This window comes from Pseudophryne corroboree, chromosome 4, assembly GCF_028390025.1.
Source record: "Pseudophryne corroboree isolate aPseCor3 chromosome 4, aPseCor3.hap2, whole genome shotgun sequence".
Classification (NCBI taxonomy): Eukaryota; Metazoa; Chordata; class Amphibia; order Anura; family Myobatrachidae; genus Pseudophryne; species Pseudophryne corroboree.
Genome location: NC_086447.1, coordinates 181986127 through 182004029, shown reverse-complemented (window position 1 = coordinate 182004029; position 17903 = coordinate 181986127). Strand labels below are relative to the sequence as shown.

Below are 17903 nucleotides of genomic sequence, written 5' to 3'. Positions count from 1 at the left end.
CAAAAACTATGGGACGCAGCACTGATTGTGCAATGGAAGAGTAATTATAAATGCATCATTAGAGAGCACAATAGTAAGTGGGGACATATATCTTTATAGGAGATTGGATGACAAGCACCAATATTATTCACTTTAGTATAATTTGTATTTAAACGAAACACATAGATAAATGGTCCAGCCATATTGATACAGAGATACTCAAAAGACCTCAATCAATGAGACATATGTGATTTCTAGTTAATTCAATTGTATTTAACATAAATTGTTACAAAACATACTAGTGAATGGTAAATAGAGAGACATATGCATATGCTAGATTTAGAGCACATATTATATTCCATGGCTGGCTTTAATTACATATGCTCCAGTAAACCACACATCTGAAGCATCATTAGTTAAAAAATATAATAAATAAAAAATAATAGAAAAATGATGATATAGGAGATTATAAAAGATTAGATATATTCTCACAGTCCTCAACTATCCAATATGTCCTGCACACAGATGGAGGAATTTTTTTAGTATGCAGAGAACCATCTTTTTCATTCTCCAAATTGGGAGATTATACATACAAATAGAAATCATACTCCAAAGATCTGATTGAGTACTATAACTGTCTTCCATCATATTACTACAAGATAGAGATTAATACATATAATCTTATATTTTATTTTAATGTTGTTTCTGTTTTACTAAATGTGTACATCAAATTTAGGAAGAGGAACACAAGTTCTTAAAGAGAGCAACAGAGGAAGGGGGGGGGAGAGAGATATATATCACGCAGTACCCCAGATCTATATTATCGTATTGTGTTTAACTCAATCGTCTCATTCAACCCATCTGGGTGCAGGGAGCCAAATTTTAATATCTTGTGGTTCTCCCCACATAATTAAGGCCGCTACCGCAAGTTAGGAGATAGATTACATAGTTGGTGCCACAGTTCATAAATATTTTCAGTTTATATTGTTCATTATTCCCAGGTATAGTCAGGGAACATGTTTTTTTAGGCATATGTGTACACGTAATGCATCAGGTTTTCAGGCAATTAAAGCACCCATTGGGTTTGGTCGACAGCCACATACATCCTGTGGGTATCTCCTTTTTTTGCTCTGTAGGATCCAAATAGGTAGGGGCTAGTATGATTTTTAGAGACTGATTCTTCTTAAAAACCACTAGAGGTTTGGAAGGAAGTATTTGGTTGAGAGTGTGGTCCTGTCTTAGAAATGATAGATCGGATCTCTTGGGCTGAGTTATTATATTTACAGACAAAGGCTAATTGTCTCTCACCATTCATGCTATTTTCCTTTTCATCCCCAGTAGTTTTATCTTTAGTTCTGGGAGTGAGAAGTTTGGTCCTGTCCATGTGATACACCTCACCAAAGGCCTGTTGAAGGAGACGCTCGGGATATTTTCTCCGTCTTAGGGAGTCCATTAGTTAATTCGCCTGCCGGGAGAAGGTGTCATTGTTGGAACAATTACGTCTGAGTGGCATCATCTGCCCCTTGGGAATATTACGTTTTCAAAGGGCAAAATTAGCCCTCTCATAGTGTAAATATGAAAGTGTGCTAACTAATTTAGTATAATTTGATGTAATGATTTGGTTGTCCACAATCTCAAGGGTCACATCCAGGAAGTTTATACGCTCCCTACTGTGATCAGTAGTGAAAGATAAATTATAAGTGTTGCTATTAAGATGCGAGATAAAAGAAGAAATACTGGATAGATCCCCATCCCAAATAATAAAAAGGTCATCAATGTAACGGCCATAGAAGACCAGGTTCCCCTCCCAGCCACTCCCCCACACAAGTGAATCCTCAAGGTCACCCATGTAGAGGTTAGCATAACTGGGGGCGAACCTGGTCCCCATGGCCGTCCCCATCATCTGTAGATAATAGGTGGACAAAAATAAAAAATAATTGTGAGATAATATGAAGAATATGTAGAAAAAATACCTGCTTCAGATTGGTCCAGCTGCTTCACCAAGTGTTTTGAGCGCATGCAACTTCGCATAGACTCCTTTGGCAAATACTTAAAAAAAATTGTAATGTTCACTTTATTTGTAAATATACTGTAATACTTTTGTTCATCCAGAAACTTATTGCACACCCCTCATATCTATCTTCATCTCACTCTCTCTAACTATCCAGCTATGTTGAGTTGTGTTCTCATACTTTGTTGCAGTCACACCAAAAAAAACCTCTAGGCATGCCAGGTTGCATGAGAATCTTCTAGCATCTGGCATCTTTTTGTTGCCGAAAATGCTTCTTAGTTTCAAAGCAATGTGACAATAACGCATGAGGAGACTGATTCATTTGATTTATGACACTTGTATATCTGTTAGAAACAGAGTTTCTGAATCTGTAAACAAAGTGTTACAATGTAACAGCTGTAGCTTTTTTTTTTTTCTTTCAATATGAGTTTTGTTCTACTCCATTTACATACTCAGGGGCACATTTATTAAGCTTGGTGAAGTGATAAATTGGAAGGTGATAAAGCACCAGCCAGTCAGCTCCTAACTGTCATTTTTCAAACCCAGCCTGTGACATGACAGTTAGGATCTGATTGGCTGGTACTTTATCACCTTCCACTTTATCACTTCACCGAGCTTAATAAATCTGACCCTCAGTCACAGACAATACACAAATGTCATATATCAAATTAATCAGCACAGTCTCCTGATTTTCAGCAAAAAAAAAAAAAACAACACCCAGCGTTAGCAGAGCTGCACAGAACCTTGCGGATCACTCACGCCAGGCATCTCGTACTGCATGGCGTATTGAGGCTAGATGTATGAAGACACATCTGAAGGAGTTTCAGAGGGCAAAGAGGGATACATTTGGAGTCCAGAACTCCAGCACATATACCATCTACAGTAGTGCTTGCTACACTTCGAAGGGAGAACTGAAATATCCAGCTGTAACTTTGTTACATCATTACTGCTGCTGTACTACAAATCTCAGCAATACATTGTGCATCATTGCAGAGTGGAACAAGCCATGATATAAGTACCTGAGTCATTATAGAACCATATTGATTCATTTTAGTAACTTTTTTATATTTCATTTTAATATTGTTTTGTTTGTATATGTACATTGGGGGTGATTCCGACCTGATCGTAGATGTGCTAAATCTAGCACATCTACGATCAGCTTCCCTGACATGCGTGGGGACGCCCCAGCACAGGGATAGTCCGCCCCGCATGTCAGGCTCTACCCCGTCGTATAAGTACAAAAGCATCGCACAGCAGCGATGCTTTTGTACTGTAGGCAGTAGCGGATCTTGCCACGGGCAAGCAGGACTTTTGCCCGGGGCGCCACCTTCCGGAGGGCGCCGCACCATGGCCAGATCCGCTACTGCTGTGCCCTCCGCTGCCCGCTGTGTCCCCCGGCTGTGTCCCCCTGTGAAGGGAACTAGACGCTACGCGTCTAGTTTCCCTTCGTGGAGAGGACCTTTGCTGTGCAGTGCGCGATGACGTCATCGCGCACCGCTCAGCATTTCAGCGGCGCTACTACTGTACAGGGGGCGTAACTGACCACACCCCCTGTATGAAGCCACGCCCCTATGTCCTGCCCGGGGAGCAAAAAGGGGTCGAACCGGCCCTGACTGTAGGAGTAGCTCCCAACCAGTGCAGCTCTTGCTCGCTGGCTCCCATTGGGCCTAATTCAGAGTTGATCGCAGCAGCAAATTTGTTAGCAGTTGGGCAAAACCATATGCACTGCAGGTGAGGCAGATATAACATGTGCAGAGAGAGTTAGATTTGGGTGGGGTGAGTTCAAACTGAAATCTAAATTGCAGTGTAAAAATAAAGCAGCCAGTATTTACCCTGCACAGAAACAAAATAACCCACCCAAATCTAACTCTCTCTGCAAATATTATATCTGCCCCACCTGCAGTGCACATGGGGGGTAATTCAGAGTTGATCGCAGCAGCAAATTTGTTAGCAGTTGGGCAAAATCATGTGCACTGCAGGGGGGGGGGGGGGGGGGGGCAGATGTAACATGTGCAGAGAAAGTTAGATTTGGGTGGGGTGTGATCAACCTGAAAAATAAAGCAGCCAGTATTTACCCTGCACAGAAACAATATAATCCACCCAAATCTAACTCTTTATTATAATTATACCAATTATGTTTTTGTGTTACTTGTAAGAGATTGAATAAATCTTTATTTTTAGTAATTTTTCTTTCTCTTGCCTCTTAAAGTACTATTATGTTCTGGCTTTTACTCTTAATTTGTACAGTTGGCAGCCATTCTCTATGATGATACAGCAGCTGAGGGTAAATATTATTACTAACATATTAATAGTTTTTATAATACAGCACCCAAATTAAGTGTTCTTTTGAAACAAAAATAACCTTGCTTTTTACTTTGAAAAATTCATATCAGCAGATACAGCTGATAAGTTATAGTTCTATACCAAGTAGTGACTTTTACACCAAATCAGAGATACATCACAAAGCTTCTATCTATCCTTACATTGCAACTAATGGGCTCTACACACTTGGCGATACCTTTAAAAGATATGAACGATATAGTTCAAAAATAAACCATAAATTGTTCATATTGTTCAGTGTGTATGCAACAATGATGAACGATGCATGTGCCCGCAATCGTTCATCGTTGGACGATCATTATTTATGCATGCAAGCCAATTTGGACGATATCGATGTATGTAATGTCATATCGTCCAAATTGGCAATAGATATCATCCAGTGTGTATGCTAGAAATCGCTGTTGAAAAATCAGCCAACGATAAGATCTTTGGTCTGTTACATAGGCCAAATCGCCAAGTGTGTAGGGCCCATAAGTTCAGAGGTGTAGCTGCCTTGTGGGAAGAAGATCCACTTGTGAAGCCCCTAAAAAATATCATGTTGCCCTCTGCTGCCATAAATACTCCATGTGGGCCATGCTTACTATGGTATGTGTGTAAATGTTGTATGTCTGATCCATTGCAGAATGGTATAGATGACATGCCTCTGAAAAGCAAGAAGAAGGGAAAAGGAGTTAAAGTAATAGATACATCAGTGCTGAAGAAGTTTATGAAAACATATGAGAATCACTGTGCCCAGTGCCAGTCCTCTGCCAGCTCCACCATCACTCGTGCCCTCAAAAAGAGTATCCAAAATGGCTCCCGCTACCTTAGGGTAAGTTTGGGTTAAACAAAAAACAAGACACAAATCCAGTACTGAAATTTTTTTATATGTGAAAACCCCACATCATCTGACTGCAAACACACACAAATGGTGGCTGGACTTTGGCCTTGCTATTAAGTGAATATGATGACCATATCTTACTGTGGTTTCAACATTAGACATTTTCCGCTTGATTTACAGTATTGTAGAATTTTTGTTCTAAATCAGGGTTGCTGACATTCAGCTGCCTCCTCCGGGAGATGGCAGCCAGCTCGGCAACGCAGGTGGCGAGCGGGCAGGCATGATGTAGCATAGGGTGTGGAACGTGGGCATGGCTCAGGACAGGAGGCCACATGGTGCTCACGTCATTGTGACCACGCCCCTGCTATATAATGATGATAATATATGCATTGCATAACAGGGGGCGGGGGTTTGATGATGCAATTCAGCACGAATCGCGTCATTGGGCCCCTTCGGACTGCCCACTTGTACTCTTTTAATGGGAGGCTGAGGGGGGCTGCATGGGGCAGCGACGTTGCGGGAGAATTGCCCACCTCTCTGAGGGGCCAGGAATGGATACACCTAGGCTGCAGACAGATATATGCGCAGTTCTGTCAGGGAGCTACACCAACTCCTTCCAGGCGATTATTGGATCTGGGCTTGTTAGGATTCAGGGCAGGATGTAGTGGGCATCCCAACGCTTAGAATGCCGGCGGGCAGAAGATCAGTGCCGGAATCCCGACACCCATCAGAAATTCTGATGCCGGGATCCCGAATGCAAGTATGATGGGGAGGGTTAGGTTTAGGCTGTTGGAGGGAAGGGTTTGGGTTAGACTGCGTGTAGGAAGGATAAGCGTTAGGCTGCGAGGAGGGTTGTTAGGGTTAGGCTGCAAGAAGGGAGGGTTAGGGTGGGGAGAGGGTTAATATACTTACCCACTTGGTGTCAGGATTCTGAGCGTCGGGATGCCGCTATTGGTCATATGACCACCGGCATTCTAAGCGCCAGGATCCCGTACCAAACCCTTCAGGGCTTCTGACAGAAACCTTGGGCCCTGTTTTAACTGTTTACTAGGGGAACACTATTAAACTGCATACATAGCCTTAGCAAAAGCCATTGTGCACCCCGTGTTACTATGCAGACCTAAAGGGAGCTATTGGTCCAAACAGTCATTCTCCCCTGACTTTCCAATCCAGCTTAGATAGGACAATGAATTGGGCTGGTATCCAAGGGAGGAGAGGACGGTCTTGAGGAGATTCTATGTCCCTGTATTAATTTCTGTGCGTGTGTAGTTCAAAGGACTGGAATATGGGTACATACAGTACAGTGACGTGCGGTGAGGTGAGGCAGAGCGTTTCCTGTCATACTAACATTTGTGCCAGAGTCTTGACTATGTAGAGTATATGAAAAATATAAATAATATGTTAGAAATAACTTCTTTGTATAATTCTAATCATTTTTATAGTCAAAACCCTGGAGTAAAATATTCTATGGCAGGTGAGGCAGTGCCTCCCCTGTCTATCTTTTCCACACATCTCTCATCAAAACTAACCAAATTTCTAAGAGTTTACACTGTTACACCTGAGTATATTGCCCACATGAACCCTTTGCTCATATATTGTGTGTAAATCTGGCTCAGGTACTAGCTAGTGCCTCCTGAGCCATTTACCTCACCGCAAGTCCCTAATACAGTAATAGTGAAATGTTACAGTAAATAAATATGCCCGAGCTCAGTTTACCCATATTGTATGTACATGGTACTAGCTGCGTGGCAATATTAATGCCATAAATACAAATTAGAAAGACATTTGCTATCAGCGCTAACAATAATATGCTGCAAATCTGTGTGTATGTAGCAGATAAAATAGAGGGGTATGGTCAAAACATTTAAGCCCATCGTCAAGTGACCCCAATTCTCTGCAAGTCCCTAACCCAGCATATATGCTCAGCACACAATTACATTGCAGTTGTCTGCTCCCAGATACAGAGGGGAATATCTACACAGTGCTGGCCACTAGGCATTTTATAGCCTTTATTGTAAGCTGCCATGATAGCACTAGGCAAAGTATTTTGAAACAAAACAGAAAAGAGATCTGCCCCTGCTCCAGTGACATGCGGTAAGATTGCAGTGCAGCGGTGAATAGACACTGTGCGCTGGGCATACCTCCTAAGTGACGAAAACGGGAGGTGTGGCAGGCGTTCGCAGCATTCCCGCGAAGCCATGCCCCCTTTTACCAAGGCCCCTCCTCTTTTGTACAAATGTATTTCTCTATCGTCCTAGTGGATGCTGGGGTTCCTGAAAGGACCATGGGGAATAGCGGCTCCGCAGGAGACAGGGCACAAAAAGTAAAGCTTTAGGATCAGGTGGTGTGCACTGGCTCCTCCCCCTATGACCCTCCTCCAAGCCTCAGTTAGATTTTTGTGCCCGGCCGAGAAGGGTGCAATCTAGGTGGCTCTCCTAAAGAGCTGCTTAGAAAAGTTTAGCTTAGGTTTTTTATTTTACAGTGAGTCCTGCTGGCAACAGGATCACTGCAACGAGGGACTTAGGGGAGAAGAAGTGAACTCACCTGCGTGCAGGATGGATTGGCTTCTTGGCTACTGGACATTAGCTCCAGAGGGACGATCACAGGTACAGCCTGGATGGTCACCGGAGCCTCGCCGCCGGCCCCCTTGCAGATGCTGAAACAAGAAGAGGTCCAGAATCGGCGGCAGAAGACTCCTCAGTCTTCTTAAGGTAGCGCACAGCACTGCAGCTGTGCGCCATTTTCCTCTCAGCACACTTCACACGGCAGTCACTGAGGGTGCAGGGCGCTGGGAGGGGGGCGCCCTGGGAGGCAAATGAAAACCTTTTTTGGCTAAAAATACCTCACATATAGCCTCCGGGGGCTATATGGAGATATTTAACCCCTGCCAGAATCCATTAAAGAGCGGGAGACGAGCCCACCGAAAAAGGGGCGGGGCCTATCTCCTCAGCACACAGCGCCATTTTCCCTCACAGAAAGGCTGGAGGGAAGGCTCCCAGGCTCTCCCCTGCACTGCACTACAGAAACAGGGTTAAAACAGAGAGGGGGGGCACTAATTTGGCGTTAGAAATATATAAAAGATGCTATAAGGGAAAACACTTATATAAGGTTGTCCCTATATAATTATAGCGTTTTTGGTGTGTGCTGGCAAACTCTCCCTCTGTCTCTCCAAAGGGCTAGTGGGTCCTGTCCTCTATCAGAGCATTCCCTGTGTGTGTGCTGTGTGTCGGTACGTGTGTGTCGACATGTATGAGGACGATGTTGGTGAGGAGGCGGAGCAATTGCCTGTAATGGTGATGTCACTCTCTAGGGAGTCGACACCGGAATGGATGGCTTATTTAGGGAATTACGTGATAATGTCAACACGCTGCAAGGTCGGTTGACGACATGAGACGGCCGACAAACAATTAGTACCGGTCCAGACGTCTCAGAAACACCGTCAGGGGTTTTAAAACGCCCGTTTACTTTAGTCGGTCGACACAGACACAGACACGGACACTGAATCCAGTGTCGACGGTGAATAAACAAACGTATTCCTTATTAGGGCCACACGTTAAGGGCAATGAAGGAGGTGTTACATATTTCTGATACTACAAGTACCACAAAAGAGGGTATTATGTGGGATGTGAAAAAACTACCGTAGTTTTTCCTGAATCAGATAAATTAAATGAAGTGTGTGATGATGCGTGGGTTCCCCCCGATAGAAAATTATGGGCGGTATACCCTTTCCCGCCAGAAGTTAGGGCGCGTTGGGAAACACCCCTTAGGGTGGATAAGGCGCTCACACGCTTATCAAAACAAGTGGCGGTACCGTCTATAGATAGGGCCGTCCTCAAGGAGCCAGCTGACAGGAGGCTGGAAAATATCATAAAAAGTATATACACACATACTGGTGTTATACTGCGACCAGCGATCGCCTCAGCCTGGATGTGCAGAGCTGGGGTGGCTTGGTCGGAGTCCCTGACTAAAAATATTGATACCCTTGACAGGGACAGTATTTTATTGACTATAGAGCATTTAAAGGATGCATTTTCTATATATGCGAGATGCACAGAGGGATATTTGCACTCTGGCATCAAGAGTAAGTGCGATGTCCATATCTGCCAGAAGATGTTTATGGACACGACAGTGGTCAGGTGATGCAGATTCCAAACGGCACAAAGGTGTATTGCCGTATAAAGGAAGAGGAGTTATTTGGGGTCGGTCCATCGGACCTGGTGGCCACGGCAACTGCTGGAAAATCCACCGTTTTTACCCTAAGTCACATCTCTGCAGAAAAAGACACCGTCTTTTCAGCCTCAGTCCTTTCGTCCCTATAAGAGTCATATCTGCCCAGGGATAGAGGAAAGGGAAGAAGACTGCAGCAGGCAGCCCATTCCCAGGAACAGAAGCGTTCCACCGCTTCTGCCAAGCTCTCAGCATGACGCTGGGACCGTACAGGACCCCTGGATCCTACATGTAGTATCCCAGGGGTACAGATTGGAATGTCGAGACGTTTCCCCTTCGCAGGCTCCTGAAGTCTGGTTTACCAAGGTCTCCCTCCGACAAGGAGGCAGTATGGGAAACAATTCACAAGCTGTATTCCCAGCAGGTGATAATCAAATTACCCCTCCTACAACAAGAAAAGGGGTATTATTCCACATTATATTGTGGTACTGAAGCCAGAAGGCTAGGTGAGACCTATTCTAAATCTAAAAAAATTTGAACACTTACAAAGGTTCAAATCAAGATGGAGTCACTCAGAGCAGTGATAACGAACCAGGAAGAAGGGGACTATATAGTGTCCCGAGACATCAGGGATGCTTACCTCCATGTCCAAAATTTGCCCTTCTCACTAAGGGTACCTCAGGTTCGTGGTACAGAACTGTCACTATCAGTTTCAGACGCTGCCGTTTGGATTGTCCACGGCACCCCGGGTCTTTACCAAGGTAATGGCCGAAATGATGATTCTTCTTCGAAGAAAAGGCGTCTTAATTATCCCTTACTTGGACGATCTCCTGATAAGGGCAAAGTCCAGGGAACAGTTGGAGGTCGGAGTAGCACTATCTCGGATACTGCTACAACAGCACGGGTGGATTCTAAATATTCCAAAATCGCAGCTGATCCCGACGACAAGTCTGCTGTGCCTAGGGATGATTCTGGACACAGTCCAGAAAAAGGTGTTTCTCCCGGAAGAGAAAGCCAGGGAGTTATCCGAGCTAGTCAGGAACCTCCTAAAATTAGTGCATCATTGCACAAGGGTCCTGGTAAAGATGGTGACTTCCTACGAAGCAATTCCATTCGGCAGATTTCACGCAAGAATTTTTCAGTGGGATCTGCTGGACAAATGGTCCGGATCGCATCTTCAGATGCATCAGCGGATAACCCTATATCCAAGGACAAGGGTGTCTCTCCTGTGGTGGTTACAGAGTGCTCATCTTCTAGAGGGCCACAGATTCGGCATTCAGGATTGGATGCTGGTGACCACGGAGGCCAGCCCGAGAGGCTGGGGAGCAGTCACACAAGGAAAAAATTTCCAGGGAGTGTGATCAAGTCTGGAGACTTTTCTCCACATAAATATACTGGAGCTAAGGGTAAATTTATAATACTCTAAGCTTAGCAAGACCTCTGCTTCAAGGTCAGCCGGTATTGATCCAGTGGGAAAAACATCACGGCAGTCGCCCACGTAAATAGACAGGGCGGCACAAGAAGCAGGAGGGCAATGGCAAAAACTGCAAGGACTTTTCGCTGGGCGGAAAATCATGTGATAGCACTGTCAGCAGTGTTTCATTCCGGGAATGGAAACTGGGAAGCAGACTTCCTCAGCAGGCACGACCTCCACCCGGCAGAGTGGAAACTTCATCGGGAAGTTTTCCACATGATTGTAAACCGTTGGGAAATACCAAAGGTGGACATGATGGCGTCCCGTCTGAACAAAAAACGGGACAGGTATTGCGCCAGGTTAAGAGACCCTCAGGCAATAGCTGTGGACGTTCTGGTAACACCATGGATGTACCAGTCGGTGTATGTGTTCCATCCTCTGCTTCTCATACCTAAGGTACTGAGACTTATAAGACGTAGAGGAGTAAGAACTATACTCATGGCTCCGGATTGGCCAAGAAGGACTTGGTACCCGGAACTTCAAGAGATGCTCACAGAGGACTTATGGCCTCTGCCGCTAAGAAGGGACTTGTTTCAGCAAGTACCATGTCTGTTCCAAGACTTACCGCAGCTGCGTTTGACGGCATGGCGGTGGAACGCCGGATCCTAAGGGAAAAAGGCATTCCGGAAGAGGTCATTCCTACCCTGGTCAAAGCCAGAAAGGAGGTGACCGCACAACATTATCACCACATGTGGCAAAAATATGTTGCGTGGTGTGAGGCCAGAAAGGCCCCATGAAGAAATTTCAACTCGGTCGATTCCTGCATTTCCTGCAAACAGGAGTGTCTATGGGCCTCAAATTGGGGTCCATTAAGGTTCAAATTTCGGCCCTGTCGATTTTCTTCCAGAAAGAAGTGGCTTCAGTTCCTGAAGTCCAGAAGTTTGTCAAGGGAGTATTGCATATACAACCCCCTTTTGTGCCTCCAGTGGCACTGTGGGATCTCAACGTAGTTCTGGGATTCCTCAAATCACATTGGTTTAAAACCAGTCAAATCTGTGGATTTGAAGCATCTCACATGAAAAGTGACCATGCTCTTGGCCCTGGCCTGGACCAGGCGAGTGTCAAATTGGTGGTTTTTTTCTCAAAAAAGCCCATATCTGGTTGTCCATTTGGACAGGGCAGAGCTGCGGACTCGTCCCCAGTTCTCTCCCTAAGGTGGTGTCAGTGTTTCACCTGAACCAGCTTATTTTGGTGCCTTGCGCCTACTAGGGACTTGGAGGACTCCAGGTTGCTAGATGTTGTCAGGGCCCTGTAAATATAGGTTCCAGGACGGCTGGAGTCAGGAAAACTGACTTGCTGTTATCCTGTATGCACCCAACAAACTGGGTGCTCTTGCTTCTAAGCAGACTATTGCTAGTTGGATGTGTAATACAATTCAGCTTGCACATTCTGTGGCAGGCCTGCCACAGCCAAAATATGTAAATGCCCATTCCACAAGGAAGGTGGGCTTATCTTGGGCGGCTGCCCGAGGGGTCTCGGCTTTACAACTTTGCCGAGCGGCTATTTAGTCAGGGGCAAACACGTTGGTAAAATCCTACAAATTTGATACCCTGGCTAAGGAGGACCTGGAGTTCTCTCATTCGGTGCTGCAGAGTCATCCGCACTCTCCCGCCCGTTTGGGAGCTTTGGTATTATCCCCATGGTCCTTTCAGGAACCCCAGCATCCACTAGGACGATAGAGAAAATAAGAATTTACTTACCGATAATTCTATTTCTCGGAGTCCGTAGTGGATGCTGGGCGCCCATCCCAAGTGCGGATTATCTGCAATACTTGTACATAGTTACAAAAATCGGGTTATTATTGTTGTGAGCCATCTTTTCAGAGGCTCCGCTGTTATCATACTGTTAACTGGGTTCAGATCACAGGTTGTACAGTGTGATTGGTGTGGCTGGTATGAGTCTTACCCGGGATTCAAAATCCTTCCTTATTGTGTACGCTCGTCCGGGCACAGTATCCTAACTGAGGCTTGGAGGAGGGTCATAGGGGGAGGAGCCAGTGCACACCACCTGATCCTAAAGCTTTACTTTTTGTGCCCTGTCTCCTGCGGAGCCGCTATTCCCCATGGTCCTTTCAGGAACCCCAGCATCCACTACGGACTCCGAGAAATAGAATTATCGGTAAGTAAATTCTTATTTTCTCCTCATGTGCATGCTGCTAAATGCTTAATTAATTCTCAGAGCGTTGCAACTACATTACTACAAAAAAAACTTTCCATTACTCACGTCTATCAGCAATAATCATATTAATTCTCGCTGCTATTTGCCCCATGCTGAAATATCTAAATTTTTTCTGCTTAATATATGTTTGCTTTTAATTGTTTCTAATCAAAAGACAGAGATTTAATACTGTCTCTGCTGGATAATTTCCAGTGATCTTAATATTTGTCAAATTTAGTCATGGTAACCTTTTATGACTGTAATAATAAGCAAGCTGGCCGGCTAATGCTCATACATAAATTGTGAAACCCAGAGATCTTTTCACATCTTTATTATTGTTTTTTATATAAAATATAAAAAATAAAGACCATTTCTTTGCCATATACCAGCACTTTTCTCATTCCTTGTGAATACATTTTACCTAGTTTAAAGAACAGAATTGTAAAGATCAGCTGCTTACAGTATTACGGTGTAGAAAGGGTAATACTGGACTCTGTGTTCTTGCAGATCATACTGTCCTGTCCTGAGAGTTCCTCGGCTAGTTCTGCTCCGATATTACTAAGGCCGCTATTGATGACAATCCGTGATGAACGTTACATGCTTGGGACAGACTTATGCATATGGGGAATCTCCCTCAGTAACCAGGACGTTGCCAGTCTTGTAAGTTTGACTATAAATTCACACCCATACACACAAATGTGTGAACTGCATCCATCTTCATTCTTTTATTAAAAATGCTAACAAAATGATTGTCTCAGAAAGCAGACAATCTATTGCAATCGATGGTAGAACAACTGTCATAAGAGACACAACGGTGGGTGCAATGCTGTTTTGGCACTGTGACGTACACCTTTTAAGCTTTGTACATTCCATCCTCAGTACAGATGTATACAGTATATCTAACACACTGAGCTTGGTGCTAATATCTGAGCCCATGCAGGCCAGGAACCTGTACCCTGCTCACTGACCCTGGACTGTTAGAGAAGACTCGTTGAGATGAAAGCTAACCTTGTAAATATCAGATACAACTCTAGTAAATATTTTATTGTTTTGATTGCGAAAATGCTTTAAACTCTATTATTTTCTTTATCGACATTTCTGTGACATCAGTGTTTCATAAGGGTTGTCAATCTGTCAATAGCCCCTGACATCTAGTGACACCTCACACCTCATCATTACTGGAATGCAGCAGTACCTAAAAGCAGAGAGACAGGAAAGCAGTAGCAGCCAGTTACTAATAGTAAATATGGCTGCATTTGTCCAAATACTGATACCAGAGAACAATATTGTGCTCAACTGCAAATGTTATACAGTTCTACTATAAATGTAACGCTTTTAGTTCCTCATTGATTGAAGCCAGCTGGGAATTGTCTCCTCTACATATAGGCCATATTGCTGGAGCTGAGTGGGAGAACCTCTTATCCGTTCATGAGACTGGAAGCTATTGACTGTGGGATAGATGTCTGGTCGGCAGAGAGGCTGGGGAAAGCAATGAGATACAGCCAGTTGACGTCTGTTATCTTGGATTACAACGAGTAAGACACTTACCTACAGTACATTAAGGATTCTGGGTGATATCACCAGTGGTGCAAGTAGAAACATTTCTTAGTGGTACTTTGTGCACGCGCCAAAAAAATAGGTGTGGCCGCATGCCACATGGGGTGTGGCCAATGAAAATGGGGGGTGAGATACACATATGTGGGGTGTGATACATATATGACCACAATAATGCAGTTCCAGATACACATATGCCTTCAGTAGTGCCAGATACACATATGTCACCAATAGTGCAGTGCCAGATACACACATGCCCCCAATAGTGCAAGATACACATATGCCTCCAGTAGTGCAAAGCCAGCTACAAATATGCCCCCACAGCGCCATATATGCCCTCACTGTGCCAGATACAAATATGCCCCCACGGTGCCAGATATGCCCCCACAGTGAAACCGTTGCTGCTGCCTGGGACCGGCTCTGCAGTGTCACTGTGTCGGGGAGAGGAGAGGGTACCACGTGCCTCTCCTGCCCTCAGCCCAGTCTCCTGCAGTGGTGGCGTAGTGTATCTCAAATCAGGCGCCGGTCCGTGAGCCAACCAGAGCTCGCAGTCCGGCAGCCCCTGATTGGCTGCCGGTGCCGCCGGAGGGAGAGAGACCGGACTGACTGGGCAGGCAGGAGAGGGAGAGGAGAGGCGGATGCTGCGCTCTCCTCTCCCCGACACAGTGGCTGCAAGGTGGTGGCCCGGCAGTACTGCGTACCGGCTGCCAATTTATTACCGGTACACAGTACTGCCCCATACCGCCATACTTGCAGCACTGGATATCATTGTCTATATAAACAGAACACCCCTTTCTTTAGGTTCCAAGATGAAGGGATCCAACGCCTTGTTCATGCACTGGAAGGAAACATGAAGCTGGTCTCTCTTAGCATGTGTTACTGTAATCTTGGGCCTGCCAGTGGAACCATACTGGGGAAACTTTTGGCAGAGTCGGCAGTCAGGTACTTTATCCTAATTTTGTTGTTCACCTTTGCGGAAAGATGATTTATACTGAAGTAATTTTAGTTTGTAGGAATAGGCATAAATAACATTAATGGGATATGCACTCCCAGCAACTTACAGACTAAGGGGTGTATTCAATAACTGTCGGAAGCAGCCGTCTTGTCGGAAAGACGGCAGCTTCCGACAGAAATAGGTCGGAAGGGGTTCCGACCTATTCAATTGGGGCCGATTTTTTCCGACGGGGTCTATGTACTAAGCTTGGAGAGAGAGAGAGAGAAACTGGATGGAGATAGTTAGGTAGATGTATAATCCTCCAATATGGGGGAGACTTGGCATGCGCTGATACGGCTTCTCGCCCATGTATGACTCTGGTGGTGTGCGCTGTATGACAGAGGTGCCATGCGCCCCTGTCTATACCGGCGCTGCTATCTACAAGATAGCATGATATGCGGGACAATGTTTAAACAGTCAGTTGCACTGACTGTTCCGACACCTGCAGCTCATACACCACACCATGGACATCACTGTCCCTGGCTGCAGTCGCTGCCGGCTCTGGGCTGCATGTGACATCTCTCGAGAGTAGTGAGATTTCGCGCATGCCCAGTGGAACCAGCCGGGGGTGAGAGACACAGCCCATCAGCACTAAGCTGATGCACTGTGGGGGGTTTTCACTACCCCGCTTCGGCAGACAGGATGTTAATATATCTTGTTAGTGTAGCTTCCTGCTTTGCTTCGGTAATGAGGCAAAGCAGCAAGTGCTAAAGCGGCACGATATGTGCCACTATAATAAATCTGCCCCAAAGTACCAGCCAACCAGCTCCTGACTGTCATTTTTTTTAAACAGCCTGTAACATGGCAGTTAGGAGCTGATTGGCTGCTAGTTCATCTCAGTCCACTTTATCTCTCTCCAAAGGTTAGTACGTTGGGGTCTATTCATGAAGCAGTAAAAAGTGTGGAGAAGTGAGCCAGTGCAACCAATCAGCTGCTAGGTATAATTTTATAGAATGCACTTTATAAATGTTACCTCAATGCTGTTTGGTTACCATGGGCAACTTCTCCACTGGCTCACTTCTTCACTCTTTTCACTGCTTCATGAATAGACCACAAAGATTTGAGAAGTTATTAATATATGAAAAAATATATTTTTAATAACAAGGCCAATGTTTTATTGTTTTACTATTTAAGATTGAAAAACTGCCAACAATTCTGACTAAGACACTGTTAATGTACTTTTAAAATGTCTCAAAACGTGAAATTGTAACAGGAAAGTGGGTTATTAAGCTCAAAATATGGACTCCTGACGTTATTCTGGTCTAAAACTATTATTGTAATGAGAGCCGCAGGACTCCTACCTGTGCTCAGGGTGCTTGTCTCCAGGCCCAGCACTACCCGCTCAGCGAAGGGATGCAGTGCAGGGAGGCACTGGGACAGAGGCGCTCTCCCTGCTCTGCATCCCTTCCCTGCTGCATCGTCCTGTCCCCCCTACTGCTGCTGCCAGCTGCTGTGTCTGTCACTGTATGACAGGTAGCAGCGCTGGCAGCATGAAAAGCCTCCTTCCCCCCCCCCCCCCCCCCCCCAATCACCTGTGACAGCGGCTGTGTAGGATCAGAGGAGGGGGCGGAACTACACGGGATGGAAGGGGGAGGAGCTAAACGGACCGGAAGAGGCGGAGCTAAACTGACCCAAATGCTGTAGAGCGAGGGACAGCCAGACTTAGGTAAGTGGAGGGTGAAGTAGAAATGTGTGTGTGTATATATGGTGGGGATGTATGTGTGTATATACATGTGTGAATTGTGTGTGTGAGTTATGTCTGTGTGTGCACTCATTATGGACGCTACTACAGGGGGGCCATTACATGTAAGGATGCTACTACTACTGGGGGGGGGGCATTACATGTAAGGACGCTACTACTGGGGGGGCATTACATGTAAGTACGCTACTACTACTGGGGGGGCATTACGTATAAGGACGCTACTACTGGGGGAAGGGGCATTACATATAAGGACGCTACTACTGGGGGAGGTGGCATTACGTATAAGGACGCTACTACTGGGGGAGGGGGAATTACGTATAAGGACGCTACTACTACTGCTGGGGGGCATTACGTATAAAGAAGCTACTACTGCTGGGGGGGGGCATTACGTCTAACGATGCTACTACTACTGGGAGGGGGCATTACGTATAAAGAAGCTACTACTAGGGGGCATTATGTATAAGGACGCTACTACTACTACTGGGGGGGCATTACGTATAAGGATGCTACTATTACTGGGGGGGGCATTAAGTATAAGGAAGCTACTACTACTTGGGGGCATTATGTATAAGAACGCTACTACTACTGGAGGGGCATTACGTATAAGGACGCTACTGCTACTAGGGGGGAATTACTTATAAGGATGCTTCTGCTACTGGGGGTGCACTACGTTTAAGGATGCTACTACTGGTGGGCATTGCGTAT

The 17903-nt window shown here is 45.3% G+C and overlaps 1 protein-coding gene across 1 annotated transcript in view; it reads left to right on the top strand.

Annotated features, from left to right (window-relative positions):
- Positions 1-17903, top strand: part of LOC134911229 (uncharacterized) — a 107916-nt gene that overhangs the window by 22795 nt on the left and 67218 nt on the right. Inside the window, exons 2-5 of the mRNA XM_063919533.1 lie at positions 4953-5141; positions 13456-13608; positions 14335-14483; positions 15304-15444. Of these exons, the coding sequence (XP_063775603.1) occupies positions 4968-5141; positions 13456-13608; positions 14335-14483; positions 15304-15444 (617 nt within the window). The 5' untranslated portion in view covers positions 4953-4967. The remainder of the gene's footprint in view (positions 1-4952; positions 5142-13455; positions 13609-14334; positions 14484-15303; positions 15445-17903) is intronic.